This window comes from Eumetopias jubatus, unplaced genomic scaffold (genome assembly GCF_037043125.1).
Source record: "Eumetopias jubatus isolate StellerSeaLion01/CBP00866 unplaced genomic scaffold, mEumJub1_p1.0 scaffold_17, whole genome shotgun sequence".
Classification (NCBI taxonomy): domain Eukaryota; kingdom Metazoa; phylum Chordata; class Mammalia; order Carnivora; family Otariidae; genus Eumetopias; species Eumetopias jubatus.
In genome coordinates, this window is record NW_028274823.1 from 8,618,567 (window position 1) to 8,636,370 (window position 17,804).

General features: G+C 52.7%; 1 protein-coding gene across 1 annotated transcript in view; it reads left to right on the forward strand.

Annotated features, from left to right (window-relative positions):
- Positions 1 to 2,867: 2,867 nt before the first annotated feature.
- CPXM2 (carboxypeptidase X, M14 family member 2) overlaps positions 2,868 to 17,804 on the forward strand; it is a 146,810-nt gene continuing 131,873 nt past the window's right edge. Inside the window, exons 1-2 of the mRNA XM_088020155.1 lie at positions 2,868 to 3,180; positions 14,990 to 15,088. Coding sequence (XP_087876281.1) covers positions 2,868 to 3,180; positions 14,990 to 15,088 — 412 coding nt within the window. The remainder of the gene's footprint in view (positions 3,181 to 14,989; positions 15,089 to 17,804) is intronic.

Sequence of the window (17,804 nt, forward strand, 5' to 3'; positions counted from 1 at the left end):
AGTGTTGATCTGGGGGGCTGAAGGATGAGCAGAGCCTCCGGGGCAGATGGTGGCTGGGTTGAGAAGCAGGATGAGGCTTGAGAATGAAGAGCATGAGTAAGCTTGGCCATCCTGTCTTTCTAAACTTCATGAACGCTGGCTGTGCCCAGCCCATTTCCAGGCAAGCAGCCCCAGAGGGAGGGAATCGGAGGGAGACAAGGCAGCTCCAGGAGCCTTGCAGGAGGCTGCTAATGTGTTGGGAGAATTGGCGTCGATGCAATCAATTCTTGTTCTCTTTGTTCTGCTTGCTTTAATTATGTGTCTCTCTGTGAAAAACAAGCAAGCCATACGAGGGAGAGCTGTGATTAGTGGGATTTGTTTCCTGATTTTAGGGATGTGTTGAGACTCACGTTTGAGTGGGGGCATTCTCTGAACATTTACCAGACACTGCAGGGTAGGTGTATGTTATTTTATTTGCCTAAGAGGTGCCAGGAAAGTAAAATGTTTTTAGAACTTATGCGTTTGGGGTTACCAAGATTCATACTGCCTGACTTTAATTATTGGATAAATGTTAGTCTTGGCTATAGTCTGCTATGTGTCCTTGGGAGAGTCTGGGCTTCAGTTTCCTCCTCTGTAAAATGGGAGAGAGAAGGTCAGTCTCAAGTTTTAACTGTATCAGAATGAGTTGTGGAAGTCCGGGGTGGGGCCCGGGCACCTGCGTGTTTAGCAGGCTCTGGGGGCTCCGATGGAGGTGGTGCACAGTGCCACCCTGTCTGGATGGGCTCTCGGCCCCTTCTGGTCAGGATTCTAGGCGATCCTCTTGCTTGCGCTTCGTGTAGCTGCGACTCCTGAGTGCACTACTTGCCGCAGCCCTGTTTTGTTGTCAGGAGGGCCCGGCTTCAGATAAAAGAGCCCCGCAAGGTTGAGCCCTGGGGATACATCATGGGCAAGGGTGGGCGAGGATCCACAGGGGGTCATGAACCGGGCCCAGAGCAGGCCTACGTGGAGAGTGGAGGGAGCGGAAGGGGACCCTTCTCCTCTGTCACTCTGGAGACCTCTGCTGGCTCTGGATTCCAGAATAGCCGGGGACCTCAGAAGACCTGCGCTAACGGATGGCCTGGTTGGCCGCCTGCTGGAGGACAATGAGAGAAAACGAGGTGGTGAATGGAGAGGCCAGTGGTAAAGGATGGCAGCTGGCCCGGCCCAAGCCCTGCCCACTGTGTGGGCTCAAAAGTGAGACTCCAGGGAAATGGGGCGGCCGTGCCCCGATGCCCAGACTCAGCTCAGTGGTCTCCTGGGATATCAGAGCCCAAAGGCCTGGGAAGGGGATAGCCTGATCTAGGGTCGAGGCTCAGGGGTAGGCAGAATGGCCCCCAAAGACCTCCCTAGCCGAATGCTGGGGACCTGTGAATGGGTTACAGGGCAAAATGGATTGTAGAGATGGGACTGAAGTTACCTGAAGAGAGGGGGTTGTCCTGGATGATCTGGGTGGGCCCATCTAATCACAGGAGCCCTTTCTCCAACCAGAAGGAAGGAGGTAAGATGCAGCAGAAGGGGACGTCAGCATGCCGGTGCTGGCTGAGGTGTCCGGCCCACAAACAAGGACCAGGGAGAAACTACTAGAACTCATGGAAAGCATAAGAAGGAATGCAGGCAGTCAGGCGGATTCAAGAGCGGGGTGCCGACAACCAGCCAGTACTCGGGGCCTGGGTGCTCCCATCTGGCAGAACTGAACTGGGCCAGCACCCGTCGGAGCCTGGAAGCAGGTTCTGTCCCAGAGGCTCCACTGGGGAATGCAGCCTGCTGATTTTAGCCTAGTGACACGGCTCACACTTCTAACCTGCAGAGCTGCGAGATAATAAATAGCGGTTGTTTTAAACCACTAAAGTTTGCCAGAGTTTGTTACAACAGCAAGAGGAAACCAAAGCAGCCTTCGTTTCCGCGATCCCAGCCTGAAGGACCAAAACATAGTTGTTCAAGGACAGAAGGGTACTTTTTCAAAAGTGACTGAGCTCCCTGCCTGCCCAATTAGAAAACCCTCCCGCAGGAGCCTGCTTTTTGGATGAACCGAATGACCTCTGTGACTCCATGTACGGCAGCCCTAGGGTAGCTCCGCTTTGTCTCTCTTGTCCAACAGAGTCCCTGTCTCAGGAGCTGGGGCCCTCCAGGGTCCCCAGGGCCCCCGCCCTCACGGAAACTTTACTCCTTGGAGCCCTGGGGACCCGGGGTCTCAGGAATCCCTTCTTCACAGTTCCTGAAATAGGATCATGGTCAAGTTGAGCGAAAGGTTTGTATGGTCAGTGGAGAACCGTGTCTGGTGTGGAGCCAGGGACGGAGCATTGATCAGGAGGGCTGGAGGCTAGGCTTCGGCCCCTAACTGGCTTTAGGACATTGGGCAAATCCTTTCTCATGGCGGGCCGCGCTTCTCCAACCTGTGAACCCGCTCAAGCTTCCTCCAGGATGGAAGCTCAAAGCTTGGAGACTCTGGGGAAGCCGGCGCCCAGCAGGGCAGCTCACCCGCCGGCGTCGGGGCAGCGGGACCGGACTAGGCTTGGAGGCGGCTCGTGGGATGAAGGGGGCTCCAACACCTGCCTCTGGGGCCGGCCTCCGCGGGGTCCGGGCCGAGAGGGAGGGCTGACGGAAGGGCGGGGCCGGCCCCCTGCGCCCGCCCCGCGCCTCGGCGCGCCCCTGCCCGCCCCCGGCCCGGCCCAACCCAGCCCGGCCCAGCCCCGCGGGCCGGTCACACGCGCCGCCGGCCGGCCGCCTCCCGCGCCCCGTGCGCCGTGCTGCAGTCCCGGCGCCCCTGCTCCGCGCCGCCGCCCGCGCCCGCGGCCCGCCCGGCGCTCCCGGGGCCCGTGACCCTGCCTGGGGCGCGGGGCCGAGCGGGCATGGCCCGCCGGGGGGCTGCCGCGCTGGCACTGGCCCTCGCGTTGCTGGCGGTGGTCCTGGCCGGGGTGGGCGCCCAGGGCGCAGCCCTCCAGGCCCCGGACTACTACGTGCAGGAGACCTGGAGCCGGGAGCCCTACTACGCGCGCCGGGAGCCCGAGCCCGAGCCCTTCTCGCCGCCGCTGCCCGCGGGGACCGGGGACGGGGAGCGGGAGCGGGAGCCGCGTCCGCCGGAGCCCAGGCCGCCCAAGAAGGCGACCAAGCCCAAGAAAGCGCCCAAGAGGGGCAAGTTGGCTCCGGAGACGCCTCCACCAGGTAAGTAACTGTGCGCGGGGCGGCCCGAGGGGGCGCCCGTGGCTGCGCGCCTCTCCCAGCGGCTGGCTGGTCTGAGGGGACAGCTGGCTTTCAGGCCTGTGGGTCGGCGACGCCAGAGCCCCCGAACCCACCCATCGCGCCCCCCCACCCCCCCGCCGCCTCCCTGGGGACTGCGTCGCGCATCCCTTTGGCCTCTCGGAACTTCCCGGACCGACACCGGACGGCGTTTCCCCCGCAGGTGGAGGCGGAGTGGGGAAGCTGCCTGCGGAGCTGGTGGCCCAGGTCTGAAATGGGCTGGGCAGAGGCTCTTTCCGCCCGACACCGCTACAGTCTTCCTACACTTCTTGGGAGTGAATTTACGATTTGGCCACGTGAAGGGCTGGCAGGCTTTGGCAAGACGGCCTCCTGGGGGGAAGCTCAGCAGTGGGCCTTTACCCAGCCAGCGCGCCTCTCCGCTCCCTCCCTCCCGCTTTCTGTGGGTCCCTGGAATCCTCTGCCCAGGTGGGGCAGGATGGCAGAGCCTCTGCTGGGGAGGCTCCAGTCCCCGTGGAGAGGGGGCGGGCTGCAGACGAGGGAAAGCCCAGGGGCGCCTGGCAGCTTGCAGTGCCCGCCTTCCATCCGTCCGCACACCCTTCTCCCATCCATGCGTCTCTGCCAGCCCTGTCTTGGCAAATGACTTCCATTCGGTTTCACTCCTTGTGAAGGGGAGACTTTTCTCTTAATTGTTCCAAATGTTCTTTGCTCAAATTGCAGAGGGTCCTAGTATTTCAGCACTGGGGAGTGAGCAGGATTGTAGCCAAATTCTCTGGCCCTGTAATGGCCTTCTTTGAAAGGAGATACATGCTGGTGGCACCGTTACACCGCTCCTGGCATGGAAGGAATTGCTTTTGTTTGGTTCAAGTCTTCAGAAAGTCAGCAGGAGGCAGCGGGAGAGGGGAGGAGGTGGAGACACAGATCTCTTGAATGTGTCGACCCATCTCAGCAGCCACGCTGCACATGTGTGGAGGTGGGGGTGCGTCCTGCCGTGCTCCAGCTTGTGAGCGACTCTGCCAATGGGCGGGCAGTTCTTTTAGTTGTGTGACCCCCAACAGAACCATCCAGAATTTCCAATGTCTTCTGGGGAATTATGGGAATTAAGATGTGTAAAACCACAGCGGTTCAGTAGGAGTAGGAAGAGACAGTCATGTTTGGAGAACATCTGCTGGGACTCTGTTAGGAGCTTCATGTACAACTGTCTCGTCTAATTCTTTCAGTGGCTCTGAGGGGTGGGTGTTCTTTTTACAGATGAGGGACCGTAGGCGCTGACAGTTTAAGTAACTTAGTGTCACTTGCTGGCTTAGGAGATTTGAAAGTCCTTCTGTGCTTATTTTTAACTCAAGGCCTTTCTTGTTTGATAGTTTGAATCAGATTTGCATGTGTTTTTGGTTTTTGGTATCTGCTGTGTGATTAGCGCAGTGCTGGGCATGGTGGGTGGGAGACACGTATGTGGGGATCTGGTACTTGCTGGAGGGAGTGCAGGGGGAGTGTGGAAGAAGCCCAGACTGAGTCTGAAGACCATACTTCATACCCAGGTCTGGGGGCTCAGCACTCAGCGTCCTGGGACTTGGTGTCTTCATCTGCAAAGGACGCCTGCACCTGCTACCTCTCTTTACTTGGTCAGGTGCTTTATTTTATTTTGTTATTTTTTAATTTTTTAAGATGTTTTAAGGTAGTTACTATTTATTTATTTATTTATTTATTTTAAATTAACATATAATGTATTATTTGTTTCAGGGGTACAGGTCTGTGATTCAACAGTCTTACACAATTCACAGCGCTCACCATAGCACATACCCTCAGCTTTTCCACAAAAGCTTTCAGTGTGTCAGCTGATGGTTGTGCTAGTCCATCTGTGAGCCATTCATTCGTTCTGCAGGTGGTTACCAAGAACCTGTTCAATGCCTGGTGCTGGGTGAGGTCCTGGGAGTAGAGAGCACAGGTCATCCCCTGCCCCTGTAGACAGCACAGAAGTTGGGGGACTTTGAAAAAGGGATCACAGTTGTGCTGAGGGCTGGACTGCTAATCCCCAAACTGGAAGAATGTTCTTGGAAATTCCAGAGACTCAGCTTTGAGGCCTCCTGGGACAGCTGCCTCCCCAGGCCTGCCACTCTTTCTAATGATCTGTGTGGGGTTTTAAAAGCCTACCACCTAGGACAAGCCAAGTGGGACATTTATCCCAACTCAAGACTCCTGTACTCTTTTTTTCCCCATGTTTTTGGGTGTTTGGCCAGTGGGACCCTCCACCCTGGAGTCTTTTTTTAAAAATTTTATTGTATTATGTTAATCACCATACATGACATCATTAGTTTTCGATGTAGTGTTCCATGATTCATTGTTTGTGCATAACACCCAGTGCTCCACGCAGAACGTGCCCTCTTTAATACCCATCACCAGGCCAGCCCATCCCCCCACCCCCCTCCCCTCTAGAACCCTCAGTTTGTTTTTCAGAGTCCATAGCTTCTCATGGTTCGTCTCCCCCTCCGACTTACTCCCCTTCATTCTTCCCCTCCTGCTATGTTCTTCTTTTTCTTTTTTCTTAAGATATGTTGCATTATTTGTTTCAGAAGTACAGGTCTGTGATTCAACAGTCTTGCACAATTCACAGCGCTCACCATAGCACATACCCTCCCCAATGTCTGTCACCCAGCCACCCCACCCCTCCCACCCCCCACCACTCCAGCCACCCTCAGTTTGTTTCCTGAGATTAAGAATTCCTCATATCAGTGAGGTCATATGATACATGTCTTTCTCTGATTGACTTATTTCGCTCAGCATAACACCCTCCAGTTCCATCCACGTCGTTGCAAATGGCAAGATCTCATTCCTTTTGATGGCTGCATAATATTCCATTGTGTATATATACCACATCTTCTTTATCCATTCATCTGTCGATGGACAACTTGGCTCTTTCCACAGTTTGGCTCTTGTGGACATTGCTGCTATAAACATTGGGGTGCACGTACCCCTTCGGATCCCTACATTTGTATCTTTGGGGTAAATACCCAGTAGTGCAATTGCTGGATCGTAGGGTAGCTCTATTTTCAACTGTTTGAGGAACCTCCATACTGTTTTCCAGAGTGGTTGCACCAGCTTGCATTCCCACCAACAGTGTAGGAGGGTTCCCCTTTCTCCACATCCCCGCCAACATCTGTCGTTTCCTGACTTGTTAATTTTAGCCATTCTGACGGGTGTGAGGTGGTATCTCATTGAGGTTTTGATTTGGATTTCCCTGATGCCCAGCGATGTTGAGCACTTTTTCATGTGTCTGTTGGCCATTTGGATGTCTTCTTTGGAAAAATGTCTGTTCATGTCTTCTGCCCATTTCTTGGATTATTTGTTCTTTGGGTGTTGAGTTTGATAAGTTCTTTAGAGATTTTGGATACTAGCCCTTTATCTGATATGTCGTTTGCAAATATCTTCTCCCATTCTGTTGGTTGTCTTTTGGTTTTGTGGACTGTTTACTTTGCTGTGCAAAAGCTTTTTATCTTGATGAAATCCCAATAGTTCATTTTTGCCCTTGCTCCCCTTGCCTTTGGTGATGTTTCTAGGAAAAAGAATTTAAAAATTCTTTAAAAATTGCTGTGGCTGAGGTCAAAGAGGTTGCTGCCTGTGTTCTCCTCTAGGATTTTGATGGACTCCTGTCTCACATTTAGGTCACATGTCTCACATTTAGGTCTTTCATCCATTTTGAGTCTATTTTTGTGTGTTCCACCCTGGACTCTTAAGTGGAGGAGACTGGTTTAAGAATGACTCGATCAGGGCAGTCAGTGGTAGTTGTATTCAGTGACACTGTGCTGAGAAAATTCATTCCTGCATTGGAATGTCTCACATGCAGCTGGTCATCAGGTCGTGGGGAGACATTAATAGAGGAAGGAACCTTGTACTGGGGTGTGTAGTGTGGGCTTCCGGACCCGGCTCCACGGGGTGGCTGATGCGTGCTACGTAGCAGGCTCTGCAGGACTAACCTGAGAGTGAGGGGTTGGATTTAGAGATGGATAAGAGGTAAATGTGTATATAACTAATTTAAAAGTCAATTAATTGCTTTGTCTTTATAGATGATAACATCTTTTTCAGATAGCTCTTGTCTTGCATCAAGGTCAGGCTCAAGGGAAGATGGAAGGCAAATGTTCTGTGTGGCAGACTCTGGAAGGAGTCTTGTCTTAATCCCAGAGGAAGGTTTGCTTAAGGAACCTAGGACACTGGGGACTTGATCTTAGTGTGAATTTGTCCCTGACCCATGGCTCTTCCTTAATGCCACCACAGAAATGTGCGGTGGATGGCCCATGTTGACATTCTCCTGGAGGTAGCTTGGGCAGCTGAATCCTTTGGTTAATTGAGACCATTGCATTTTCCATGAGGGGCTGACAGGTTCCTGGAGAAGAAGAGCTCTGATATGCTCAACAGAGTGGGATCTTTAAAGAATTTTTAAAATCTTCTGTTTTGAGACAATTATAGACTCACAGGCAATTGCAAACATAGTACAGTGAGGTCCTGTGTACCCCAATGATAACACTTCCTAGAACTCTAGTGCAGGATTGCTCTACCTTGGCAGTATGGACATTTTGTGCCAATAGTGTGTGCTGTGGGGGTGGGATGGAGGGGCTGTCCTGTGCATTGCAGGATGTTTAGCAGCCTTCCTGGTCTTAACCCCCTGGCCTCCAGTAGCACCCTCCTCTTAGATGTGACAACCAAAAATGTCTCTAGATATTGTCAGATGCAGATGTCCCCAGTGGGTTGAGGATTGCTGCTCTATACAGTCTCAAAGCAGGAAATTGACATTGGTACAGTACTATTCACTAGATTACATACTAAACGTTTCAGCAGTTTTTATGTGCACGTGTGTCTGTGTGTGTGTGTGTTTGTGTGTGTGTGTTCTCTGCAGTTTTATCACATGTACAGATTCCTGGAATCACTGTCAGCATCAGGATACAGAACTGAGGACCTCTTACTTATTTATTTATTATTTTTATTTGAGAGTGAGCGAGCACTAGAGAGAGAGAACAAGCACGAGTGGAGGACAGAGGGGGAGGGAGAAGCATGCTCCCCGCTGAGCAGGGAGCCTGACGCGGGGCTCGATCCCAGGACCCCGGGATCATGACCTGAACCGAAGGCAGATGCTTAACCAACTGAGCCACGCAGGCGCCCCTGAGGACCTCTTTTTTTGAGGTTGTGTGGGACTCCCTATCGGACAGTTTCTGAGGTCCTCGTTGTGACCATCAGTTAATCCCAGAATTTCAGAACTTGGAGGAAACCATGTGGTCGTTACATGCAAATTCTTGTTCACTGTAGGATTCTAACCCTGGGCTACCCAGTCTCTGCTCACACACTTCCACCGATGGACTCCTCCCACCATGTTCATTGGATGAGCAGTACTGATTGCTGGAGTGTTCTTTCTTGTAGAGACCTGACTACCTGCTTCTCTCTAATTCCATTTATTCAGCTGTTGCTAGGCAAATTCAATAGTTTCTAGGTCTTTGCAGTTGGACTGCTTTGGGGCCCAGAGACTGAGGCCCGGGTCCCTGATTTCCATTATCCCAGCATGAAGAATAAGATAGGGAGCACATTTTTGGCATGTGCGTGGATTTGGGGTGTACTTACCTTGTATGTCATCTCCAAATTGACGAGCTTGGTTTGTGGCCATGCTTTTGGTAGAGAATAAAATGGAAGAGAGAGTAAACCATGGTTAATATAAGTCATTTACCCTTTCCCTTCAAAGTGGTAGTAAGAAACAAACAGGCTAATAAACAAGACTCTAAATAGGTGATCTGAAGATTTTTTTTTCTCCCCCCCCCCCCCACTTTGGCCCTTGGGTTACTTTTGGGTTCCTGCTTGTTTGTTTATTTGGTGCTTTCTTCCAGGACTGGCAAGAATGCGGCACTGTTTTGAGTATGGGCACGCCTGCATTACACCCTCAGGCCTGGTGCATAGTCCTGAGCCCGTGGAATTTGCAGAATGGGCGGCGAGCCACGTTTGTTTGGATGTCTGTGCCCGGAATGAGCGAGTTTGTGTTTTGTACTGTGTTGTGCCCCAGCCACTGGGGGATATAACCAAAGACTTGTTATTTGAGCATATGTGGTTGTAAACAAAGCCCTTCTGTTGTGTGCTGCAGGCCAGTTGCTGGAAAGGGCCTCACTTTTGAGCTTTGCCTGGTCACTCTTCGGAGTGTCTTGCTATGTTTGGCCCTTGGATGGAAACGTCTTCTCTTGGGCCAAGCTGGAGCCTGAGGATCAGGAGAATGTTTTTGTCAAGATTTCATGATGTATTTTAAAAGCAATCACAGTGCTATCAGCACATGTGAACAAATAGCAATAACTCTTTACATCAGGATATTATACGCTTGCTTGAGGAGTTATATCCAAAGTGTTTGTCCAGATAAACTCCCTACAGAATCCTGAGGGAAAGGACATTTAATACAAAAAGGTTGCTTGAGGGGCGCCTGGGTGGCTCAGTTGGTTAAGTGTCTGCCTTTGGCTCAGGTCATGATCCTGGGGTCCTGGGATTGAGCCCCACATTGAGCAGGGAGCCTGCTTCTCCTTCTGCCCCTTTCCCTGCTCGTGCTCTCTCTCTCTTTCAAATAAATAAATACAATCTTTCAAAAAAGGGTTGCTTGATGTGCATCGGCAAGCAGCTTTCTAAGACACCACCTCTCTTTCCAAGATGCTTTCCAAAGTCAACTATTCATGCTGGCAAGTCCCTAGCCTGTGCCCATGGTTCCAGAAGCCAGCGTCTGTGCGTGGATCATGAAGACACTCCCGTGTTAGGGGAAGCTGGGCTGGAGGCTGTGGTTCTTAAAACTGGCCATCATGTTTTCTGTGGGCCTCAGGTGTCCATGGCTGTCAGATCTCATGGCAGATGGTGCCGTCAGTGCCAGGACAAGGGTAGCCAGGGCCTCCGGAGCTGGGCTTGTAGAGGTGAGTCTCTCTTTCAATATCCATAATGGGGTCGGGGAGCCTGAGTACTCAGGCTTGGCTCTGCCCTCTGTGGCCTTTTGAGGTCCCTGCCACCATGCTGCCACTCTTCAATCACGAGACCCATGAAATTAGGGTATCTTGGCCAGGGGGAAGGGCTGGTGTCCATAATGGGCTGGCATCCAGTTGGCTACTCATTCAGGCATCATAGAATGGTTGGAGGGGCACAAAACACCTCCAGAGTGTTAATTTAAGACTCCAGTGTCCCAGATTTTTATGGAATGCTCGATCATGCAAACCACGTGTGGTTGTTTGGCAGTTTGTTCAGGGTTCAGAGAGAGCTGGGACCAGAATCTGGCTCTGCTGCTCACGGGCATGGGTGTCTTCTCCAAGGCTCGGCCTCCTCGTTGTGACATGGCAAGGATGATAAGGCCATGCTTCCAGAGGTGTGACGGGTCAACTTCCAGCCTCCTGCGCTGAGACACGGTTCGGGGGCACCTTCTACCCTCTTCCCAAGAGTCCCCAGCCAGGCTGAGTCCTAGTGGGTCCTGCTCTGCACACAGCCCGAGTTACTGGAGTTTCCTTCTCCAGGTCTTTCTCCTTCCACTTATTTACTTGAACTTCATGAAGTCCCTTTCCAGATAACATGTCTGCACCTAAGTAAGGCTGCATCTTGGGCTCTTTCCAGATGGAAGCCAGACTGAGACAGGCCTGTGCCCGCGGTGCCCTACCCAGCGCCCCTTTGCGTCTGCACCTGCTGCTCTTAACTGTGCTGGCTCTAGAAAAGCAAAGGGCTTCTTACTTGGTTGCAAGTCAGGAAGGTGTCCACTGCTGCGTAGAGCATCTCCCTGGGGCCCTGAGGGAGACCCAAGTCTACACAAAAGGCTGGCCCAGAGGAACAGAGGATGACCACCTAGTTTCCCAGGGAAGACACAGCCGAGCGGGGAGCGGAAGGCTTTAGACTGATTGGTTGATGGGTTGATTTTGGCCTGGCCCTGGTCAAAAAGTACTGAGAACACTGCCCTTGTGCCCCCATCTCCACCCCAGACCTTCAAGGTCACCGATGAACGGAGCAAGCATCTCGTTCAACCACTCAGCCTGCCTTTCAGGATCTACCCGCTCCCCCGGTTGCTGTTTCGACCGGTAGCCTGCCTTTCTCAGAACTGGATACCTCCCTGCGTCAGGGCCCTTGGCCTGCTAACAGCCACACGGAGCACGTGTTTCCAACCACACCTGCGTAGTCGTGCCGGCCCTCACTCGAGAGGGTTCTCTGCAGACGTTCCTGTGTCTCGGTGCTTTAAGAAAGCCGTGATTGCTGGCTGGCCTGTGAGACTCCGCATTCCCGGGCAGTGCCCCTCGGGCGAGGCCTTTCCTCTCCAGCGGGTTCCTTAGCTAAGCAGGAGAGGAGCCTAGGGCCCTGGGCCGACTCCCTCACGGGAGAGAGAGAGAGAGAGAGAGAGAGAGAGAGCGCGCAGATGCTGTGGGGCTGGAATTTCCTGGGGAAAATGCAAATATGCAGCAAAGAATTTTTTCAGTTTCTGGGGTGGGGGGGGGGGTTGCTACTGTAAGCTCCTTGTACAGAGAGGGGAAAAAATAGTTTCCTGTCAACCCAGAAGCATGTTTATCACCATCGCCCAGAATAGAACATGTGGCCCGCGTCGGCACCTCGCTTGCTACTTTTAAGGAATTCGTTTTTGTCACGCGGCCCAGATGGAGTTGTTGATTCCTTTCTCTGCACACTTCTTGCACTGCACGCTCGTCTTTCATCCCTGCCGACCGTGAGCTGCCTTTCTTGCGGCAAGAGAGAGGACAGGCCTGGGCAGGGCCTCTCCCTGGAGTCCGCTCTCCCGCCTCCTGGCTCTGTGGCCGACCCCTGGGTGGGTCTCTTCCCCCCTCTGTACCCCAGTGTCCCTGTCTGTAAAGTCATGTTCATTGCAAGCTTCCTGCCCTCAGTGGGAACTTGCCGAGGTCCAGTGTCGTCATCCCTGTGAAGGTGCCGCCTTGAAGACTGTGAATCAGGCTCCGCGGGTGAGCCATGATTCTTCAGCGGCTGGGATGGCGCTTTGTGCCTCACGGGGGCTCGATGACGAATCCGGGACGGAAGGCCAGCCGCTGTCTTCTGTTGGGTGGTTGCTGCAGGCCCAACATGGCCTGAGGCGCTTGGCATGTATTGTTTGTTTCTTCCCCATAGCTTCCACGGGAGCAGGTGCTTGTCTTGTTGATGAGGGAACGGCTCCTCGAGAGGTGACGTGGGTCACCTGAGGACACACCCGTGGTCCGGGCTGTGGCTGGGACCAGATCCAGAGGCCCGTGATGAACTGGAAGGGTGCCCCCTGGAGGAGGTGGAAGGGCCCCGCCTGTGGTCTCTGCTTCTTTGCCTCCCCCTCGGGGGATTCTGTTCCCCACTGCCGGTCCCCTGGGGAGTCAGACTCTCAGAGCTTTAACATCTGCCCTGCATCTGCATCTGGGGCTTTGTCGGCTGCCCAGAGCTGTGTGGGAGCGTGTGCATCACGGGTGTGGATCCGGCACACGGGGCAGTGGGGGGGCGGTGAGGCTGAGGGTGTCACTGGGCCATGCTCTTTGACTCTTCTCCTGTGTTGTGAGGGAGGCCCCAGAGAGGTTGCCCTGGGAGACAGAAGGCTTGCAACCAATGGCCGACTTCTGGGGAGGGTTGGGATGGAACATTCTTTTCCAGAACTTTGGCTTTTTCCTCACATACTTTGTAAAACTTTATTCCCCCTTAACATCTTATCTTTCTGCCAAATCAGACTCCACATTCTTCAAAGTGATGGCACCAGTTTTTCTGAGCAATCAAGGTCTTTACAGACCCCTAGTCAGGCCCTTTCAGAAGGGGCCGTCTTTGGAGGTCACCGGCCATGACATTCCGACCCACAGAAGTGGGACCGATGCTGAGGTGACACCGGGCTGATGTCAGGTGCTCCTGATGTCAGCTCTCTTCCTCTGGCCTTTCTGAACATTCTGGTGTTTTGACTTTCTGGACCTGAGGGGGACACTGACCTGAAAACTGAATGATACTCCCAGCAGGCATCGCCCCAGAAGATGATGGAGAGAGCATTACTCTTGGCTGGACCCCACGTGGCCTTTGAATTTTTTGAAGATTAAAGCTTTTCTTGATAAGTATCTTTTTTTGGTGGTGGTGGGGGGGAAGACCGTAGAACAGACTGAAATGATTCATTAATTGGCACACAGTCCACTAAATGTTTTTGGTATTTCGACTTGCTTTGTAAAGTCCAAGCTAAGTGTCCCTCTCCTAACCCCTCCTCTTATTTTTGTGTTTGTCATTCAGTGACTCATTAGTACGTTCATTCACTCATTCATCACAGCTCATTCTGCACCAGCCTCCAGAGACAGAGCAGTAAGCAAAATGAGACACAGTCCCTGCCCTCACGAACACACCAGCCTGTGTTACGTGCATGTGATGAGTCTGCACAGCACAGGTGTGTGCACCTGCAGTAGGGGCCCTTTTCCTGCAGGTGCACACCCCTATCCCAGCCGCTGGGGTCTTGACTGTGATGGCTCATAGCTGATCCTTTCTCTGGAGCATTGCCCCCGGAAGCCTGGTTCTCATGCCCCAGTCGGTCCATCTGTGGCCAGAGGCTAACCAGCAGTAGAAAAGGTGGCTTCTGGTCTCAAGGTGGGGACAATGCTGTGTGTAGTTCCCACTGCAGAGGTCCCCATGGGCTCAGGCTGAGTCAGCCTCTGGCTGAGAGGGGGGGACAGCCTTACTTAGCTCCTTCCTCTGCCCCATCCTGCTCCCTCCCCTTTCCCTTTAGAGCCCTCCCCCAATATATCCTGTCCAACTGAACCTCTACATCAAGCTCTGCTTAAAGGCAGCTCGACCTAAGACAGGTGCTATCAGAGCCCACAAAAGGAGGCGTTGATTTAGGTGGGGAGTTCAGGAGAGCCAAAAGAGGAGATGCCAGAGCTGAGATTTGCAAAATTAGCAGGAGTCAATTAGACAGAGATGAATGGAAGGGTGCTCCAGGAGGAGGGAACAGCACATGAGCTGCAGGCTGCAAAGAGGCTGGTGTTTTCAGGAGTAGAGAGGGAGCTCAGTGTGAGAGGAAGCTGAAGGGGCCAGGGGCATGAGCAGGTAGCCTTCCTGGAACCTGGTAAGGATCTCTCCAATTGGTGGGAGCATCGCCCCCCACCCCCAGGTACCCAGCCGGGGCCTTTGGAGAGAATTGGAAGGAGGAGCCCAGCATGGTGGGAAACGCTAGCTCTGGGGTCAGAAGTCTGGAGTTCCAGCTCCGTTTTATCAATTAGGTGTGGTGTCACTCTCTGGGCCCCAGAGCAGGTCAAAGTACTACCACAAGGTACTTTTGCAATCTTAGAATAGTGGTGACCGACAAGTATACGTTGTCTTTGTGAAGAGTATTTCTTTCTTTCTTTTTTAAAATTTATTCTAATTTTACTTAATTTCAATTAATTAACATCATGTATTATTAGTTTCAGAGGAGAGTTCAGTAATTCATCAGTTGCATATAACACCCAGTGCTCATTACGTCACGTGCCGTCCTTAACGCCCATCACCCAGTTACCCCATCCCCCCCACCCACCTCCCCTTTCTCGACCTCCTCAGTTTGTTTCCTACAGTGAAGAGTCTCTTAGGTTTGTCTCCCTCTCTGAAGGAATGTTTATTTCCCTGGGTGTTCACAGTCACAAGCTGCATCTCCTATAACCTCCAGCAAGCACCTCAGAGTCCAAGGTGCCATCAACCGGACACAGGGGATGCAGAGGGGGCAGACATTGCTTTGCAGAAGATGGTTGAGCTCTCACCATCCTGGGAGAGCTCTGGCATATGTGGAACTAGAGGCATTTCTCTCTATCCTTCTTTTTAGGTAAAAATAGCAACAGAAAAGGCGTGAGAACCAAGAGCTCTGAGAAGGCTGCCAATGATGATCACAGCGTTCCCGTGGCCCGTGGCGATGTCAGCAAGGGTGAGTGAGGCTCTGCAGAGAACCTCCTGCTGGTTCCCTCACCGGCCCAAGGAGGGTGGAGGCCCCTGGAGCAGATACCAGCTGCAGATCCCCCTGGGGCTGCCTGGGGCGGCCGCCGGCCTCTCTGGCCTCTCCTTTGCCTTTATCCTTTGGGGGTGCAAACTTTCCAAGCTGTCCTCTCCCCCACAGTGCACAGTAATCCACAGCGACCTTTTCCCCATTGGCTCAACTGAAGTCATTTCTGAATCTCCCCGAGCCCTGGGTTGCCTTCCCGGCCCCTTCCGCTTCCCCGCCTCCAACCCCACAACAATCTCATTTCCTTTCTTGTGGGGCCTCACAGCTGCTCATGTACATTGCGTGTGCATTTCTTATCTCCCAACCAGACGCTGGGGCCTCTGGAGTCAGAGAGCAAGTCTTCTATTTACAAGCCCCGTGAAGCTAGTCTTGGGGTCTTACTCCCCTGTAAAAATATTAGTCTTTTAATTACTTACCTTAGGATGGTGGAAGCCATTACTTCTAGACTCCTGGGCCAAATCTGGCCCATTTGCAGTAGCTCTTACTATGATTGGCTACCAGCATTACAATTATTGTGTCTCTATTATAAGCTCATACTTCGGCTAATGCTAATAGTTTCCCAAATGCTTCAGCTCTCCATAGCTTAAGGCCGGGCCCTGGGCCTCCCGTTTGATATCTCCCCATGCCTCTCTGTGGTGTCATCGTCACCATTATCCATATTTTATAGATAAGGAAGACCAGACTTGGTAGTACGTGCCGTTTGCCTGTGGCTCTGCAGCCTCTAAGTGGCAAAACAAGGATTTGAACCCAGGTTTTCTGGGTCTAGGCTTTCTGCTCAGCAGTACAATGGCTTAAATAAACACAGCATTTCACAAATTTGCCTTTACAGAGGCGGGGTCCGTGGTCAGCTGCTATGTGAGCCTGTACACCATGTCACAGCGTCGATTGTTGGAAAGGGAATGGCATGTTCCCTTAGGCAGTGGTTGGGGGCTGTGTTTCTAACCAGAAACTCGCCACCAAAGCCATCATAGGTGTGAGTAACAGTGTATCCTTAAATAAAAACACAAATTCAGCAACAGGGACCTTCTGCAATCACTTCACAAATGAGCATCCTGTTCCATCTTAACGCGGCAGTTCTGTAGGGTACCCACGGCCATCGGGAGGACCCAGCGTTTTGGGTGGGGAAGGGGGGTTGTTGAGGACACGTGTGATGCGGGGCTGTGCCTCTGCTCATTCACCCTGGTGAACCCTGGTGACCTTTGGGCTCTCAGCGAGATGGGTGGTAATAAGACTCCCACCTGGGGTTGGCCTTGGGCATGACTTCCGTTCCCTTGTCCCTGCAGGCTGATCTGAACACCAGCTGTTCCTTCAGGATCTCAGATGCCCCAGGGCAAGGCGGCTCCCAGTGCTGGCCTCTACTCTCTGGGCTCTTGCTCCCATCCTACTTGGGCCTCGGAGTCCCTTAACTATCTTGTTAATTTTTAAGTGCTTTAAACATTTAAAAAATAATTTGTCTAGGTTTTTTTTTTTTTTTTTTTTTTTTAGCTGAAGCACAAGGGTTGGTTCGAATTATTTTAGTTATGCATTACCAGATTTGGAAGTTATTAAGATCTGGGAAGGCATTTTCAAAAAGAGTTTTCAGGGCCTATTTCTTTACACACACACACGCACGCGCACGCCCACGCACGCCCACACAGAGTCGCTCCCCTGGCCTTGGCGTCAGAGCTCTGTCTGATGGGCTGGGGTCCCTGGTCTCTAGAGCAGTCGCTGTGGCTCTGATGCACTGAGTGTATGACAAGTGACTCTGGTTTATGAAACTTCTTTACCTTGCTCTTCTGTTAAAACAAGATTGAGGAACTGGGCATGACGCGGGAGGGAGAGACGCTGTGGGGGGCTGTGATATGCAGTATGGAAGGGAGAGAGGACGGTGGCCATGGAGGCAGGGAACACAGCAGTTAGGGATGCTGGCCTCGGGTCAGACGGGCGCCTGGGGGACGCTGTGGGGTGGAATGGGCCTCAGAGAGCTAGCCGGGCACTCTCAGGACCCTGTGCTCAGCCTTTTCTGTCTCTGCTCAGGTGTCCCTTGGGGGGCCTTGCTGGAGAGGTGGCAGAATGAAGGGGTCAGGTGGTGGCTTAAACAGATGCCACCTACGTCATGTGCAAGGTAGCAGGTGGAACGGACCTCACCTATATTGTGTGCAAGGTGGCAGATGGAGATGTGACCCGCTTCATTTTCAAGGTGGTGGGTGGTACAGATATTACCCGCCCCTCTCCACCCCCACCCCCGTTTTGTGAGCAGATGACATCGTGAGTTTGCCTCAGATGCGACTCTCGGAGAGAACACGTACACGGGCTGAGGAGCAGCGTCCGCTCGGGCAGGTGTCCAAAATGCATCTTGGATATTGTCCTAAAATAATTGGCACAGCTGGTTGAATTATTGCTCTAGTTCTTCACCTCTCCTTGCGTCCAGCCCTTTGCCGTGTGACTTTTCAGTTCCTTCTTAAAAGGTGGGAGTGCCCCTTGACTTTGGGCCGGCCCATGCCTCGCTGCGTCTGGTGGAGTAAGGTGGAGTGCCAAGGTGCCCATTCTGAGCTGAGGGCTTGAGAGAATTTGCTTGTTTCTATTGGCTTCTCATTTCTGGCCCCTTCCTCCTTTTCCCCACAGGCAGATGGGCTTTTCTCACACCATGTCCTGTGCTGAA